This window comes from Scardinius erythrophthalmus (genome assembly GCF_964197995.2).
Source record: "Scardinius erythrophthalmus genome assembly, chromosome: 13".
In the NCBI taxonomy this organism is placed as follows: domain Eukaryota; kingdom Metazoa; phylum Chordata; class Actinopteri; order Cypriniformes; family Leuciscidae; genus Scardinius; species Scardinius erythrophthalmus.
Genome location: NC_138233.1, coordinates 6146491 through 6163311, shown reverse-complemented (window position 1 = coordinate 6163311; position 16821 = coordinate 6146491). Strand labels below are relative to the sequence as shown.

The 16821-nt window shown below is 37.1% G+C and overlaps 1 protein-coding gene across 3 annotated transcripts in view; it reads left to right on the top strand.

Annotated features, from left to right (window-relative positions):
- pdgfrb (platelet-derived growth factor receptor, beta polypeptide) overlaps positions 1–12959 on the top strand; it is a 47249-nt gene extending 34290 nt beyond the window's left edge. For all 3 annotated transcript variants that reach the window (XM_081382734.1, XM_081382736.1, XM_081382735.1), the window contains 13 exons: positions 20–114; positions 193–325; positions 1325–1429; positions 1513–1623; positions 2671–2827; positions 3448–3614; positions 6700–6815; positions 7450–7572; positions 7655–7766; positions 8659–8758; positions 8982–9087; positions 9869–10122; positions 11432–12959. In XM_081382734.1, coding sequence (XP_081238860.1) covers positions 20–114; positions 193–325; positions 1325–1429; positions 1513–1623; positions 2671–2827; positions 3448–3614; positions 6700–6815; positions 7450–7572; positions 7655–7766; positions 8659–8758; positions 8982–9087; positions 9869–10122; positions 11432–11549 — 1697 coding nt within the window. In that variant the 3' untranslated portion in view covers positions 11550–12959. The remainder of the gene's footprint in view (positions 1–19; positions 115–192; positions 326–1324; positions 1430–1512; positions 1624–2670; positions 2828–3447; positions 3615–6699; positions 6816–7449; positions 7573–7654; positions 7767–8658; positions 8759–8981; positions 9088–9868; positions 10123–11431) is intronic.
- The last annotated feature ends 3862 nt before the right edge of the window (positions 12960–16821 follow it).

Sequence of the window (16821 nt, the reverse complement as noted above, 5' to 3'; positions counted from 1 at the left end):
TTTCATCTTTTCTGTCCAGCGTTGTTTTCTCAGGTGGCAGTTCTGGCTGCTGTCTTAGCACTGGTGGTCATCGTCATCATCTCCATCATCATCCTCATTGCTGTGTGGAGGAAGGTCAGTGACATCACATCCTGTCTGACTGCTACAGATTTAACATGGTTAAACTGAAACTCTATATTGTTCTTCCTGCAGAAGCCACGGTATGAAATCAGGTGGAAGGTCATTGAATCAGTCAGTTTAGATGGACATGAGTACATCTACGTTGACCCCATTCACCTGCCCTATGACCTGGCCTGGGAGATGCCACGGGACAGTCTGGTTCTGGGTGAGAACAGGACCACACTTACTTCAGTGTTTCTAATCAGATTATCCTGTAGCTGGACATTCAAAGTGGTCAAAAATATTAGATTACCACTTTGGGCCCCATCTTGCACCCAGTGCAATTGACTTTGTACACCGATGCATGTATCATTCCTATTTTGCACCCGACGCACAGCAGACTTTTCCCTCCACAGACGCATGTCGGTAAATTAGGAAATGAACTTGCGCTCCCGGGGGCGGTTCAGCGAAAAGAGGAGGTGTGTTCCGGCGCAAACGTTCCCTGGTGCTATTTTGCAGTTTCAGAAAACAATTTTGCCACTGACCAGGAAAAACCTAGTCTAAAGTCAGTGGCGCGTTCAGATGTTATTTTAAGGGCGCATGTTTGGCCATAATGTAGCGTGTGCACAACGCACATACACTTTGCTTCTCTCATCTACACACAGACGCAGCAGTTGCCATTTTTGCAAACCATACATAATTACAAAGAAAAATATTCCACATGAGGGAAATCATTGTGGTGTCCATGAAGATGTGAAAAAAATAGGCATAAATCTAGCTTACACATTTACCAGAATTATTTTATGCCTGTTTAACCCAAGTTAATTTGGGTGTGTTTCTCCATCCCCATAAAATGTCAGTTCTCTGTGTTTTCCGGCCCTGACGAGAACGTCGGTCTCCTCGGCTGTGAACCACTCCTGACGTGCGCCTGGCAAATCCGCCATTATAATAGCAATCCGCCATGGAACAAGCGCGCCTGCTTTTAAAGGGAATGTCAGATGATGCTCTGATTGGTTTATTTCACGTTACGCTCAAACCACACCTATGAATAATGAAGCTACTGCAGACCAACCCATTTTAGATTTGCGCCAGAGAACCCCCAAGATCTGCCCACAAAGTCACTTGCGTTTCGCGTTTGATACTTGCGTTTCAGATCGATAAAATAGAGCACTTAGTGTTTGTATGTCCAGGTGTGTTATTTACTGACATGTATCTGTTTCTTCAGGTCGCACGTTGGGATCTGGAGCGTTTGGGCGTGTTGTCGAGGCGACGGCGCATGGTCTCAGCCGTTCCCAAACCACCACTAAAGTGGCGGTGAAAATGCTCAAATGTACGTGTGAAACACACACTTATGCACAGGTATGTGAGTGTGATTGATTGGTTGTAGTCATTCGTGTTCTCTCGTCACTGAAGCGACGGCAAGGAGAAGCGAGACACAAGCTCTGATGTCTGAACTGAAGATCATGAGTCACCTGGGTCCTCACCTGAACATCGTCAACCTGCTGGGCGCCTGCACCAAACAAGGTGAGCAAACAACTCAGGCACTCACCCAGCACACGGTCGAGGGTTGATGAAGGTAGTGTTCATTTCGTTCACAACCTCTTTTTCCGTAACTAAGATGAGACGATGATGAGACCACGTGATAACTGTGACTATATCAACAATATCGTTTACTAAAAAAGACGAGACTAAAATGTAGTTAAAAATGTGAATAAATTCTACAAGCTTTCATGCTTGTGGTTGCCAGATGTTAAAGGGTTAGTTCACCCAAAAAGGAAAATTATGTCATTAATTACTCACCCTCATGTCGTTCCAAACCAATAAGGCATTCGTTCATCTTTGCAACACAAATTAAGATATTTTTGATTAAATTCGAGAGCTCCCCATAGACTGTAACTTCATTGCAACTTTCAAGGCCCAGAAAGGTAGTTAAGACAGTGTTAAAATAGTCCATGTGACTACACTAGTTCAACCTTAATGTTTTATAAAGTGACTTTAGAATATTTTTTGTGCGCAAAACCCCCCAAAAATAACGGCATTATTCAACCCTCTCTTCTCTTCCACGTAATTTTTCTACGCTGTTGACATAGTGTAAACAGTGCAGCGCTTCCTAGTTCTACATCCGAACGTAGGCGCTTTATTGGCCGATGCTGGTCATGTGAACACCATGACACATGCGTATGATGCTGACGCAGGAGCCAGCCAATAGTGAGCTGACGTAGAACCAAGAAGCGCTGGACTGTGTTTACAATGTCAACAGCGTAGGAGAATGATGTGGAACTATGCTATTCATCAACTAAAACTAATTAGTCGACTAAAACGTGACCAAACAAAAACAGGACGAGGTTGACTAAATATAATGACAACTAAAAAGTACATTAAATACAGGACTGAGACTAAATGAAAAAAAAAACTGGCAAAATGAACACTAGTTGAAAGCAGACAGCTTTCCCCCAAAGTAATATAGTTTATTAGCCTAACCAATCTCGATGTTTAAAGCCACTGATTTCTTTAGATCAGACATTTTGTTCTGAGATGTCTTTTCAGGTTGAATCTTTATTTTTTACGCAGGTCCATTATATCTGGTGACAGAATACTGTCGCTATGGCGATCTGGTGGACTACCTGCACAGGAACAAGCACAGCTTCCTCCAGTCCTACGCCGACAAGAACCACATCACCAACGGCAGCCTGATCTGTAACGATAGTGACGTGCCAACCGGGAAAGAGTACGAGAATTACAGCCGAATTAACAGCTTTTTTATTTCTCAAATGATTATCTGATTTCTACACATAGAAACTAACGGTTAAAATAATGTTTTTGAAAGAAGTCTCTTCTGCTCACCAAGGCTACATTTATTTGATCAAAAATACAGTGAAACACTAATATTGTGAAAAATTATTACAATTTAAATTTTCTATTTGAATATATTTTAAAAATGTAATTTATTCAAAAATCAAAAGTGACAGTAAAGACATTTCTTTACGAAAAAAAAAATAAAAAAAAAATGCATGTTTCCACTAAAATGTTTAACGGTGATAATAATAATGACCATTATTAATAATTAAGCACCAATAATAATTGATAATTATTGAGCTCCAAATTAGAAATCAGTTCTTTAAAATTGTAATACTATTTTACAGTATTATTGTTTTTACTGTATTTTTGATCATATAAATGCAGCCTTAGTGAACCTAAGTCAAGAGACTTCTTTCAAAAGCATTAACAAATATTAATTATAACAAACTTTAAATACTTAAAATACTATGGTGAATATTAATCATGCTTGACTATAACATTATGTAACGTAAGACTGATGTAATCAGGTTGTATTGGTTTGCTCTGCAGATATGTGTCGTTTGGCAGCGAGAGTGATGGAGGATATATGGACATGACCAAAGACGAGCAGATGGAATATGTCCCGATGCAGGAGCTCACAGACTCGATCAAGTATGCAGATATCCAGCCGTCACCCTACGAGTCCCCGTACCAGCAGGACATCTACCAGGAGCAAGGTACACACTCCCCCCGCTGTCTACAGTCCTCCAACTCGACTACAGCAGCGTTCATTCCCAAGCCTTGCTGTCAGTTCAAACCCCTTAGATGTCAAATATTTATTTCAATACCTGTTGAGATTTTAGGGTAATATTTAAATCATTTTACAATACATTTGCATGTTCAGGGTTATCTGATGTTGGTTAATGGTCACATGACATGACATAAAATATTTGATATTTTGATTGTTTTTTATTTTAAAATGATTTAGGGTGGCACAACTTGGACAAAAATATTATTATTATTATATATATATATATATGTTTACATAAATGGCATAAATTCTAACAGCGATGTAAGATTTAATCTCATATGAAAATGAGACCTTTTCATTATTTATTATTATTATAGAGACATTTAAATCTATTACTATTACTATTATTAATATTAGTTTGAACTCTAATAAAAATGAAGACATAAATATATTACTGTTGTACATTACATTTGGACTGAAAAAAAAAACAATTGATAATTATATATAAAAAAATATATTTTACACTATGTTAACAATATTTTTGTCTTAAATCCTTCACTTTAAAATGTTCAGACCCTCAAGTTTTTAACATTTCAAAACCTCTAGCTTTTATTTTGGAAGAATATTGGTAAAAAAAATAAAATCAATATATATAGAGAGAGAGAGAGAGAGAGAGAGAGAGAGAGAGAGAGAGAGAGAGAGAGAGAGAGAGAGAGAGAGAGAGAGAGAGAGAGAGAGAGAGAGAGAGAGAGAGAGAGAGAGAGTATATATTAATTGCACTTTTGCATTTTTAATTGCATTGCATTTATTAATAATGCTAATAGTCACATTAAACAACTATTTCAATATTTACTGAAATACCAAATGTCTATCACAGGATTTTTTTAGCAGCACTGTCACATCTGGTTAATCTTCATGAATTTGCATATAATTCATGTAATTAGTTACCAGTATGTTTAAACAGTCTTTATTTACTTTAATTGTAATATTGTGGTGATTCAGAAAGTGTAAGTTCACATCATGATGTGAGGCTGTAAGGTTTTGTCTTGTTGTGCAGACACTGAAACCTTCTGCAGAGAAATAAAACTAACATCCTAAAGCTCCCATCATGCCTCTGTGCTCGCTGTGTCATCTTTGGCTCAGTGATGCTGCGAGGCCTTCAGGTTGAGCACAGACAGAGTCTGTGTGACAGAGATCTCTTTCATAATGCTCATTAATGCTTCACTTCCTCATCTGACAGGATGTCCGAATAACTTAATGAAAGTGAAACGCTTGAGGTTTCTGCGCTATTTAAATCAAGACTAAAAAGTCTCATTGTATATTTCTACATTTATTAATTGTTTGAGTATTTCTTGAGACATGTTTTAATTTTAGCTGAGAGGATGTCAGGATGAGTTCAACGGTTCTTGGACGTAGAAAGCCCTGATAAAACAGTACAGTCAGTGTTCGTGATCAGTACAAAAAAAAAAAAAAAAAAATCTTAAAACTTGTTTTAGCCATAAAGTCAAAGTTATCAAAACTTAATTTAGATTTTTCAGCCATTTTGCTTCTCAAGTAAATGTATATTGATTTAAAGTGGCCCTATTATGCTTTTTTTCCTGAAATTACCTAAATGTGACCCTGGATCACAAAAACAGTCGCGAGTCGCAAGGGTATATTTGTGGCAATAGCCAATAATACATTGAATGGGTCAAAATTATATTTTTTTCTTTTATGGCAAAAATCATTAGGATATTAAGTAAAGATCATGTTTCATGAAGATATTTAGTAAATTTCCTACCGTAAATATATAAAACATTTATTTTTGTGAGTTAATGCAGCACAAATGAACAACTTTTCAATTTTCTCAATGTTTCGATTTTTTTTTCTCAGATTCCAGATTTTTAAATTTTTGTATCTCGGACTAAATATTGTCCTATTCTAACAAACCTTACATCAATGGAAAGCTTATTTATATATCAGCTTTCATATGATGTATAAATCTCAATTTCAAAATTGTGACCTATGTGACTGGTTTTGTGGTCCAGGGTCACATATTACCTGTTTGTGAATGTAAAAGGTCTGCCAAGTTTCAAAGATCAAAGAAATGCAGAAAAATGCAGTTATTGCCTGAAACTAGTCATCAGTTATGCCAGTCTCACATCCTACTCAAACCTACATAGGTTTGTAAGAAATTTGCATAATGCCAGTCTATGGTCATTGGCTGCTGCGAACAACGCCCTCAAACACGCTAGTTGTAGCCGATACCGGAATAGTTTGGTTTATGTTGTTGACATGTCGGGAAGACGCTGTTTTCTGCGCTGCGAAAGAAAATCCACTTTGACGCACTTCCTAATGATGACTCAGGCTGGAATTTAATACGGTAAAACCTATGCAGTCGTTACTGTTTGTATCACCATGTGTCAAGCGCTGAGGAAGCCTGAATTTCAGATATGGTAATACATGTTTCGTCTCTGACACGCGCTGTGAGCTGTCGGCCAATCACAACAGACTGGGCAATCTGACCAATCAGAGCATGGAATCTCTTGGAAAAGAGGGCTTTAGAGAGACTGAATCCTTTATAGAACAGTTTCAGACACTGTGAGAAAAGAGGTGATGCTGCACTCAGGGGCGCCGCTAAGGGGGGGGAAAGTTAGGACGATTCTAAGGGCCCAGGCACTTTTGGGGGCCCCAGAGATCGATTTTATTAACAGAATGGGTGCGGTAGGGGGCCCAACCTCATATTCTTTCATAGGGCCCAAAATTGATAGCGGCGCCCCTGGCTGCACTGTATATTATGAGAAAACAAAAGTGTTTTTTGACCTTGAATGCATGTAAACCTATTGTAGGGGACTCCAGAACAAAATTAGGAGCCTTTAAAATAGCAGAATAGGGGCACTTTAAGAATAATTCGATATTTGTACTAGGAAAAAAGACAAAATATTTTTTTTCAGAGATGCTAGAAGCTAATACGATTGAACAACGGTAGAATTCGAAGGTACATGTAAGAATGCCATGGCACTACCTGTTTTTTTGCATTTGTATTTGCATCATCAAATGAGGCTGTGTGATTTATGTTGTGTGTGTCACAGGTCACAGGGTGGATCATTCTCTGGTCATCAGTGATTCTCCGGTTCTGAGCTACGGTGACCTCGTTGGTTTCAGTTACCAGGTGGCCAAAGGCATGGAGTTCCTGGCCTCAAAGAACGTGAGTATCTGTAATAACTACAGTACTAAAACTGTTGACCTGCAAAACATTAGACCTAACATAATGAAATAATATCAGTCCACTAACTCACCGTTCCACGCAGAAGAATCTGTCAGGCATGTTTTAATATTCCAGTAGCATGTTATTTTAGTAGCATTGAGATACATTTTATTAATATTTTGAATTATTTTGTAATTTACAATTTGCACTGTAGTTTTGGCATTTTTTTATTAGTTGTTTTTTTATGTCTATATTATAGGGTTTTTTTTTTTCATTTTATATTTTATCAAGTACATCAAGTTAAACTAAATGAAAATGAGAATGTTTCTTTGGGAACTAGCTGACATAAAATTTAAGTTAAAGTGTTTTTAAAAACGTTAAGTATTTCAAGTATTTCAGTTAATTATTAAAGTTTTTGCTTGGTTTTAGTTAAATATAATAACCCTGGCCAGAATGAAAACATACATCACCATCTACTGTTGTAAATGGGAAATGCATCCAATCTGTAAAACAAAGTCTTGAGTAACCTTTAACCTGCTGAGTATAAAAAAAAATAAAAAATTGCTGATCTAGAGAAAGTGTCTCATTTTTTTCTTTGCAAAGTAAAGCACATCTTTCTGTGTCTCTCTGTCAGTGTGTCCATCGAGATTTGGCAGCAAGAAACGTTTTGATCTGTGAGGGCAAACTGGCCAAGATCTGTGACTTTGGACTGGCCAGAGACATCATGCACGACAACAACTACATCTCCAAAGGCAGCGTACGTAGATCCCTCAACACATTCATTCAAACATGTGTCATAGTTGTGATTTTAAAATGAAACGGTGTGTGTTTCTCTGCAGACGTTTCTTCCTCTGAAGTGGATGGCGCCGGAGAGCATCTTTCATAACCTGTACACCACTCTGAGTGACGTCTGGTCTTACGGCATCTTACTGTGGGAGATTTTCACTCTGGGTGAGTCCGTTCACTTATTCTTTCTCCTGACTGTCTATGCACTAACACTAAATGTTAATCCCCAAATAGAAATGAACATTGATGAGGTTTCTTATACTGTATATTGTACCTAAAATATGTATCGTGTGAAAAATTATGGTATGGCAACGCCAAGGTCATGGGTTTGATTCCCAAGGGAAAAAAAATATAGCTTGAATGCAAGCTTTGGATAAAAGCATCTGCCAAATGCATAAATCTGATGCAATGTTATGTAGTGACGTGCATGTATCCTAACAGAGATGTTGTATAAATGTATATTTCCTATAAACAGAAGAAATTTGTCTTATTACTACTTATTCAGGTCTGTGTTTAAATAATGCATTTCATAGTGTGAAACCTATACACAGTTGATACTGTATGCATGTCACTATTTTATCCATTTTATATGATTATAAGAATTCTTTGGCAACACTTTATTATCCAGTAGGATCCTATTAGTTAATGTGACTTAATGCATTAACTAACAATTGAGCAGTGCATTTGTCATTAGTATTTATTAATCTTTGTTAATGTTAATACAAAGTCAACTTTTCATTGTTAGTTCATGTTATCATTAAATAATATTAACAGATACTTTTGATTTGTAGATTAAAGAATGCATTAGAATTAATTTCAGTGTTAGTTCAATGCATTAACTAATGCATTAACTAACAAGACTTTATTGTAAAGTGTTAGCAATTCTTTCATAAGGCATGTTTGCTGTTCTTGTATTCGAGATTTAAAACGATCCATTATAAGCACATAACTGCTCACTGATGAATTAGCAAAAACGGCTTTTACAAATACAGGATTGTTCCTGTTTTATGCGAGTGAAATGTGAAATGAAAAGCTCTCTTTATGGCTGATTTTGCAGGAGGAACCCCGTATCCAGACCTGCCGATGAACGAGTTGTTTTACAGCGCTCTGAAGAGAGGTTACCGCATGGCCAAACCCTCATACGCCAACGAGGACATGTATGTTTGCATACAATTACATAAACATATAGGCTTGCATGCTTATTATTGCATTTATCCTTGTTTTGTATATTCATACAGTAAATAAGATTGTGCTCAGTAACAGACTGTGTTGTCTGTTTAAAACACAGCCATTGTGCTTTTGGAAATGACTTATGGCATCTCTAAATAAATGTGGTGATGGTGGGTTCGGATTGAAGGCTGATGGTTTGTTCCTCTGCAGTTATGAGGTCATGAGGAAATGTTGGGATGAGAAGTTTGAGAAGCGTCCAGAGTTCTCCTTTCTGGTGCACACGATGGGGAACATGCTCTCAGACGGATATAAAAAGGTTTCCTTTATGTTCCTTGTTTCGTTTCCATGGTGCAATTATAGATTGCAAAGAAATTCTAATTGTAATATTCCTTAAATGATTTTCTCTGTAATTTTGTGGTTAACGCCCTTTACTCAAGTACTCTAAAATCAACACAACGAAAAGGAACATGCAGAGAATCGTCAAGCATAAAGCAACATTTAAGCATTCCATCAAACTCAAATGCATTAATAATCCATTTAAATGGGAGAAATTTTTAACTAAAAATGAGAGAACATATCGATACATTTTAAACAAACCATCTTTTAACCTCTTAGATTGCAAATAAATTCTAATTGCAATATTTTCTCCATCATTCTGTGGTCACAACTTTTGCTAAAGTACTTTCAAGCATAAAGCAGAATTTAAACTTTCCATCAAACTCAGATGTACAGTATGAATAATCTATTCGAATGGGAGCCATTTTTAAACTAAGAATGAGAGCAAATATTGATACATTTTCAACAATCCTTGTAATTTTTAAGAAATTGAGCATCAAATCATCATATTAGAATGATTTCTGAAGGATCATGTGACACTGAAAACTGGAGTAATGATGCTGAAAATTCAGCTTTGATCACAGGAATAAATTACATTTGAAAATTTTAATAATCTGTAATAGTATGTCACTGTATTTTTGATAAAATAAAGGCAGCATTGGTGAGCATTAGGGGCTTTTAATAATTAAAATATCTTAATTATTCCAAACGTTTGAGCGTTTGTGATCTTCTTCATGAAAGCATCATCATCTCTCCCTCAGAAATACTCTCAGGTGAGCGACAGCTTTCTGAAGAGCGATCACCCTGCGGTGGCTCGTGTGAAGCCGCTGGTCCCCTCTCCGTTCCCGGGTGCCTTCTCTCTTGAGTCTCCCACCTCGGACGAAACCCCGAACCCGAACCCGCGCCCGCAGGCCGACGGAGAGGCTCCACACAACGAGTACATCATCCCCATCCCCGACCCCAAGCCGGAGGAGGAGACCCAGGACCAGCCGGCGCTGACGGAAACCCCCTCGAGGTAACGCTGGCTTCCTGTGATCAGAAATAAATCAGACCATTATAAACCGCAGAGGATGAAGGAAAGATGAGACATTACCTCTTCCTCTTCCATGTGGAGAGGATCACTTCTGTTTTTATTTAAAAAAAAACTGTATGAATAATTATGTGCAAATGGGAACGATTTTAACGTGAAAATGAGAGCCTGTACTTAACTTTTATGGCATAAATAACACACACATATATATATATATATATATATATATACACATATATATATATATATATATATATATATATATATATATGTGTGTGTGTGTGTGTGTGTGTGTATGTATATATATATATGTGTATATATATATATATATATATATATATATATATATATATATATATATATATATATATATATATGTGTGTGGATGTGTGTGTGTGTGTATATATATATATATTTATATATATATATATATGTGTGTGGATGTGTGTGTGTGTGTATATATATATATATTTATATATATGTGTGTGTGTGTGTGTGTGTGTGTGTGTATATGCACACACACACACACACACACACACACACACACATATATATATAAAAAATGTAAATGAAATACATGCTAGCTAGATGAATGCATAAATACATAAATAATTGTATATATACTGTATATATATGCACACACACACACTCATATATAAATTATAATAAATATGTATATATAATATAATTTAATTTAATAAAATATAATGGATATATAAAAAATATGAAGGATACATATAATATAAATAATATATAATTTTAATGTTAAGTAGCCTATTTTTTATTTATTTTTGATTTTACATATATTCACTTGGCCAAGCTGACATCTGCATTCATGGTATACATTTGTTCAGTATGTGTGTAAATAGTTATATAATATATGATAAAATGTAAAGGATATATAATATAAATAATATATAATAGTTTGATGAAGTGTATATTTATTTTACATGTATTACTCGACATATGCATTCATGGTATACATTTGTTCAATGTTTGTTTAAGATTTTTAATAATTATAATAAATATCAATATATAATATGATAAAATAGAAATGATTAATAATATATATATATATATATATATATATATATATATATATATATATATAACAACACTGAGCTAATAATTCTTATCTAAAGAATTTCCAAATTGTTAACAGCACCCCCTGGAGGTTCAAACTAATGTGATCTTAATGTCTCTCTCTCTCTCTCTCTCTCTCTCTCTCTCTCTCTCTCTCTCTCTCTCTCTCTCTCTCTCTCTCTCTCTCTCTCTCTCTCTCTCTCTCCAAAAGCTCTTTAAGTTCTGATGAGGAGACGGTCTCCATGGAAACCCCGAGTACCGAACCCGAGCGAGAGGAACTGCTTCCGGAACATTCTGGAAGTCCAGAAGTGGAGGAGAGCTTCCTGTGACGCATTCCTACTTCCTGTCATCATGAAGTAATTTTAATGTACATTTTGAGCAGATTTTTTTTACAAATTGTATGCATCAATTCAAAAGAAATGTTCATAAATGCATCAGAATGATATGCTAGACTTCCTGGTGTGCTCTTAAAGGACCGTCTGTGAAGGTTGAGGCTTGAACCAGATCAGTTTTTTTTATTAAAATGGTACAATGCAGTATTATAAACTGCAGAAGGCAAAGCTACAATCAGCTGATACTGTTCATTAGTTGTGTTATTCAAAAGGTACACCGTTTAAAATCAAACACATCAGAAATATGATGTTTTACATTATAGATGATTTTTAATTTTTACTTTGTGTTTAAATCATTCTCAGCCTATTTTGAACATTATTGAAAAAATGAAGTGCATATTTCATTTCTGTATTCAGGCAGCGGCCTGTGACTTTTGATTAACTTTTTTTTTTTTGTAAAGATTCTTGTAGCAAACTTGCACTTTAATGTTTATGAGTAGTTGAAGCATATTTACACACACGTGATTGTTTATGATTCTGTAAAGAGAAAGCAACTCGAGACTACACTGCAAAAATGATTTTCTTACTTAGTATGGTCTTGTTTTCCATCACAAATATCGAAACATTCTTAAATCAACATTTACTTGAGAAGCAAAATGACTAAAGATATTAAGTCTTGTTTATTTGAGAAGCAAAAAGACATTGTGTCTTATTTTCTGAAAAATGTATCAAGTGAGTTTATGCTTAAAACGGGAATAAAAATGTGGTAAGAAATATAAGGGAAAGCAAGTTTATTCTGACCCGATTGGCAGATATTTTCTCTTGTTTTCCAGCAAAAACTTGCTTAATTTTTCAGAATTAAGTCTTGAGTAATTTGACTTCTCCAGTAAATGTATCTTGATTTAGCAATGTTTTTAGCTATTTGTACTGGAAAGCAAGTCAGCAATCCTGAAGAAGAACATAGTGTTTTTTGTACAGAATCAAGCCGTTCAAAGTGTCATTGATAATAACAGTATATCTGAATGACTCACGGTACATTAGAATCAAAATAATCATATTAGTACCAGTCCAATAACTCTTCCACACAATGTTTGAGTGCTTAGATTTCCATGCAAACACGTGATATACCCAAACAGAGCTTAAGAAGGAGTTTGTATGGCTTCATCTTGTTTATTCTTCATTGTCTTTTATGTCATTATAGCAATTTAAGTGTTTTCATGTATGCACAAGGCCTTATTAAATTGCACATTTCAATACATATATCACATAGTAAAGTTACACACTCTAAGGTACCAAAGCTATATATGTATGTTTACAAGTATATTTTTGTATAGATATTTTGTACATTGCTCTTTTACACAGTCTGTGTATGATAAACAATAAAAGCTGTGATAAAGTCTTTAATAACATGTCTGTTGTTGCTCTTTCACGGCTCAGGAGAGCTAATGGAGATATTAGTTACACCCTAAACTATCAACTTTGCCCTAAAAACAACAGACTTCAGCAGAAGTCTCCATTCGCTCTTAATTTAGTGTTATTACTGTCTCTGAGAAACATAAATGTATTTAGTTTCCCATAACTCTTTACTCGACATCAGGCCTATTCAAATGAATTGAAACTGAAACTTTTCAAAGCATTCTTGTTAATTGAAATGAGGATGAAATGTTGCCTTTGCAGAGCTTACTGAAATAAGTTTACTTTTAAGCACTTAAATTGCCACCTGGAAATAACTGTGGTCATAAAGGGATGGATATGGTCAGCAACAATACTCTGGTTGGCTGTGGCGTTTAAACAACTCTTTTTCTGGCCATTTTCTATAAACACTAGAGATGATTGTGTGTGAAAATCTCAGTAGATCAGCAGTTTCTGAAACACTCAGACCAGCCCGTCTGGCACCGACAACCATGTCATGTTCAACGTCACTTCCTCATTCTGATGCTCAGTTTCAGCAGATCATCTTGATCATGTCTACAAGTGCATTGAATTGCTGCAATGTGATTGGCTAATTAGATATTTGCATTAACAAGCAGTTGAACAGGTGTACATAAAGTGGCCGGTGAGTGTATATTGATAATATATTATGTAATATAGAAAAAGTATACTAGAATAACTGCTGGACATTTCCAGAAATGAACAAAGCCTCTGTCAAACTAATCCTGTTATGTTTTAGGCAAATATCAGAGGGCAAATACTGGTTTGTCATCAGGATCTATATACATCATACTGAAGACCTTTCACTACTAAGATCTGAGTAATTGAGTGCACTATAAAATCATGTAGGCCTTTGTCCTTCTTCGAACCCTCGTAGTCCGAACAAAAGCAACAGAAAAAAAGCCATAAAGTGAGCAAAATCAATTATCCACTCATCTCAGGCAAATACAGCCGCAGTCTTTCTTCATGTGATATTAAAAGAAGCTGTTGATGGCCTGTTTTTCACATGTAAACACAGATGTGCTGATCATGAGGCTGTCTGAACACTGGATGGTTTTGTTCAAGAGGTCACGGACAGACGTCCATAACTCCCGCCGTTCTCAGTGTTCAGGACCCGCATTCGTCTCAGTTGAGTACCGCAGTGCTGCCGGTTTGAGGAGCTTCAGACTGGAGATTATCAGGACACGCAGCAGAGGGTTTGATGAAGATCTTCTCATCTGGATCTTTAGAGCTTCACTGACACTCAGGTAAACCAACCTTTGATTTTTCTTTTTGCAGTGCAACAAAAAAACATAATATTTTAGTATTTTGTTTTTTGTCTTTTTCTGTAGAAATATCTAAATGTTCTTAAAATCAAGATACACACTTTAGATGCACTATACGATATTAAGTCGTGTTTTCCGATAAAATTATCAAGTGTTAAGTGAGTTTATGCTAAAAAGATTAAGTTTATCTTAAAACATGAAAATATCTGTCCATAGGGTAAGAAAAATAAACTTGCTTTCCTTTTGAATTGAAATTCATATGTCTTACCACGTTTTTTAAGCATAAACTCAATTAATTTTGATAAATCTTCACATTATTTTTGTCTTGTTTTCCAGTACAAATATCTAAACATTCTTAAATCAAGATGCATTTATTTGAGGAGCAAAATAACTTAAGATATTAAGTATTATTTTCTGAAAAATACCTAAATTTAGTGAGTTTATGCTTAAAACTAATTTAAAATATCTGCCAATGAGGCAGATAACTTTGAATTAAGTTTATTTTTTTGACCCCATTTGCAGATATTTTAGAATTGTTTTAACTAGGGCTGTAGTCAAGACCTCCTTTGTCGAGTCCAAGACCAGGGCTAGTCGAGTCCGAGTCGAGAGCAAGTCCATAAAGGTTCGAGTCCGAGTCAAGACCACCGAGTCCAGGACAGGAAGAAAAAAGTCTTATGCATGACATTATCAGGACAATCATTTTGGGTTATTATTATGACCGCCGCTAGCGTAGCTAGCGAAAGCGTTCATATAGGGATTGTCAAAGTTTTTTTTTTTTTTTTTCCGTCACCTTACTGAATTTTTCGTCAACGATACCAGGGACACCGAAGCACCGGGGAACATGAAATTTGGTGGGCATGTAGCCCCACTAGACTTCTAAGGAAAAATTTCGTTTGGTCCCCGGGGGCCACTCCCCCCCCGCGCTGGGCCCCCCCCAAACCCCAAAAAATGCAGTTTTTCCTAAATAACTACCTGAACCGTGGCACCGAGGATGAAGAAATTTTTATGGTATGTTGGTCTACTAGACTTTTACGGAAAAATTTTGTTTGGTCCCCGGGGGCCACTTCCCCCCCCGCGCTGGGGCCCCCTTAAATTTTTCGTCAACGATACCAGGGACACCGAAACACCGGGGAACATGAAATTTGGTGGGCATGTAGCCCCACTAGACTTCTAAGGAAAAATTTCGTTTGGTCTCCGGGGGCCACTCCCCCCCCCCCCGCGCTGGGCCTCCCCAAACCCCCAAAAAAAGCAGTTTTTCCTAAATAACTACCTGAACCGTGGCACCAAGGATGAAGAAATTTTTATGGTATGTTGGTCTACTAGACTTTTACGGAAAAATTTCGTTTGGTCCCCGGGGGCCACTTCCCCCCCCCGCGCTGGGGCCCCCGTAAATTTTTTGTCAACGATACCAGGGACACCGAAACACCGGGGAACATGAAATTTGGTGGGCATGTAGCCCCACTAGACTTCTAAGGAAAAATTTCGTTTGGTCCCCGGGGGCCACTCCCCCCCCGCGCTGGGCCCCCCCAAACCCAAAAAAATGCAGTTTTTCCTAAATAACTACCTGAACCGTGGCACCGAGGATGAAGAAATTTTTATGGTATGTTGATCTACTAGACTTTTACGGAAAAATTTCGTTTGGTCCCCGGGGGCCACTTTCACCCCCCCGCGCTGGGGCCCCCGTAAATTTTTCGTCAACGATACCAGGGACACCGAAACACCGGGGAACATGAAATTTGGTGGGCATGTAGCCCCACTAGACTTCTACGGAAAAATTTCGTTTGGCCCCCGGGGGCCACTCCCCCCCCCGCGCTGGGCCCCCCCAAACCCGAAAAAATGCAGTTTTTCCTAAATAACTACCTGAACCGTGGCACCGAGGATGAAGACATTTTTATGGTATGTTGCTCTTAAGGGCCCACATCAACCTAGCCCATAATCACTCATTTGTGATTTGCGCCCCTCCCATAAAAAATGAAAATGCAATATTATTCTGCTTTAATCGCCCCTATCTTCAGTGGAGATGTTCAGAACTGCACCATATTTCATGTGTATGATAAACTTGACATCCTCTGGGGGTATCCTCTGCTAAGTTTTGTAGAATTTCATCCATGGGGGGGGTATAAAATAAATTCATTTATGTGCACATTTAGTGACTGTACACTCATCGGCCTGTAGATGGTGCTGTTGAGCGAAGGGTTGCTGGTTTAGGATGATACTGTCACACACACACATGCAGGAATACAAACAAACGCAAGCATGCACACACACTGACATCCACACGCACAGACACACACCCATACACACACATACAAATCCACATGCACAGACACACAAACACACACGCGCACACATGTACGCACAGACACACACACACAGACACACACAGACACACACATACACAAACACACACACATACACACACACACACAGACAGGCATGCACATACTATTACTTTTTTTAGGTATATACATAAACACGCAATACAGCCAAATTACTCCACGTCATTTATTTTTGTGGAAAGCCAGTGCAGGCCTGAGCGGCGGTCATATTTTGTACCGCGATGCGGTACATCT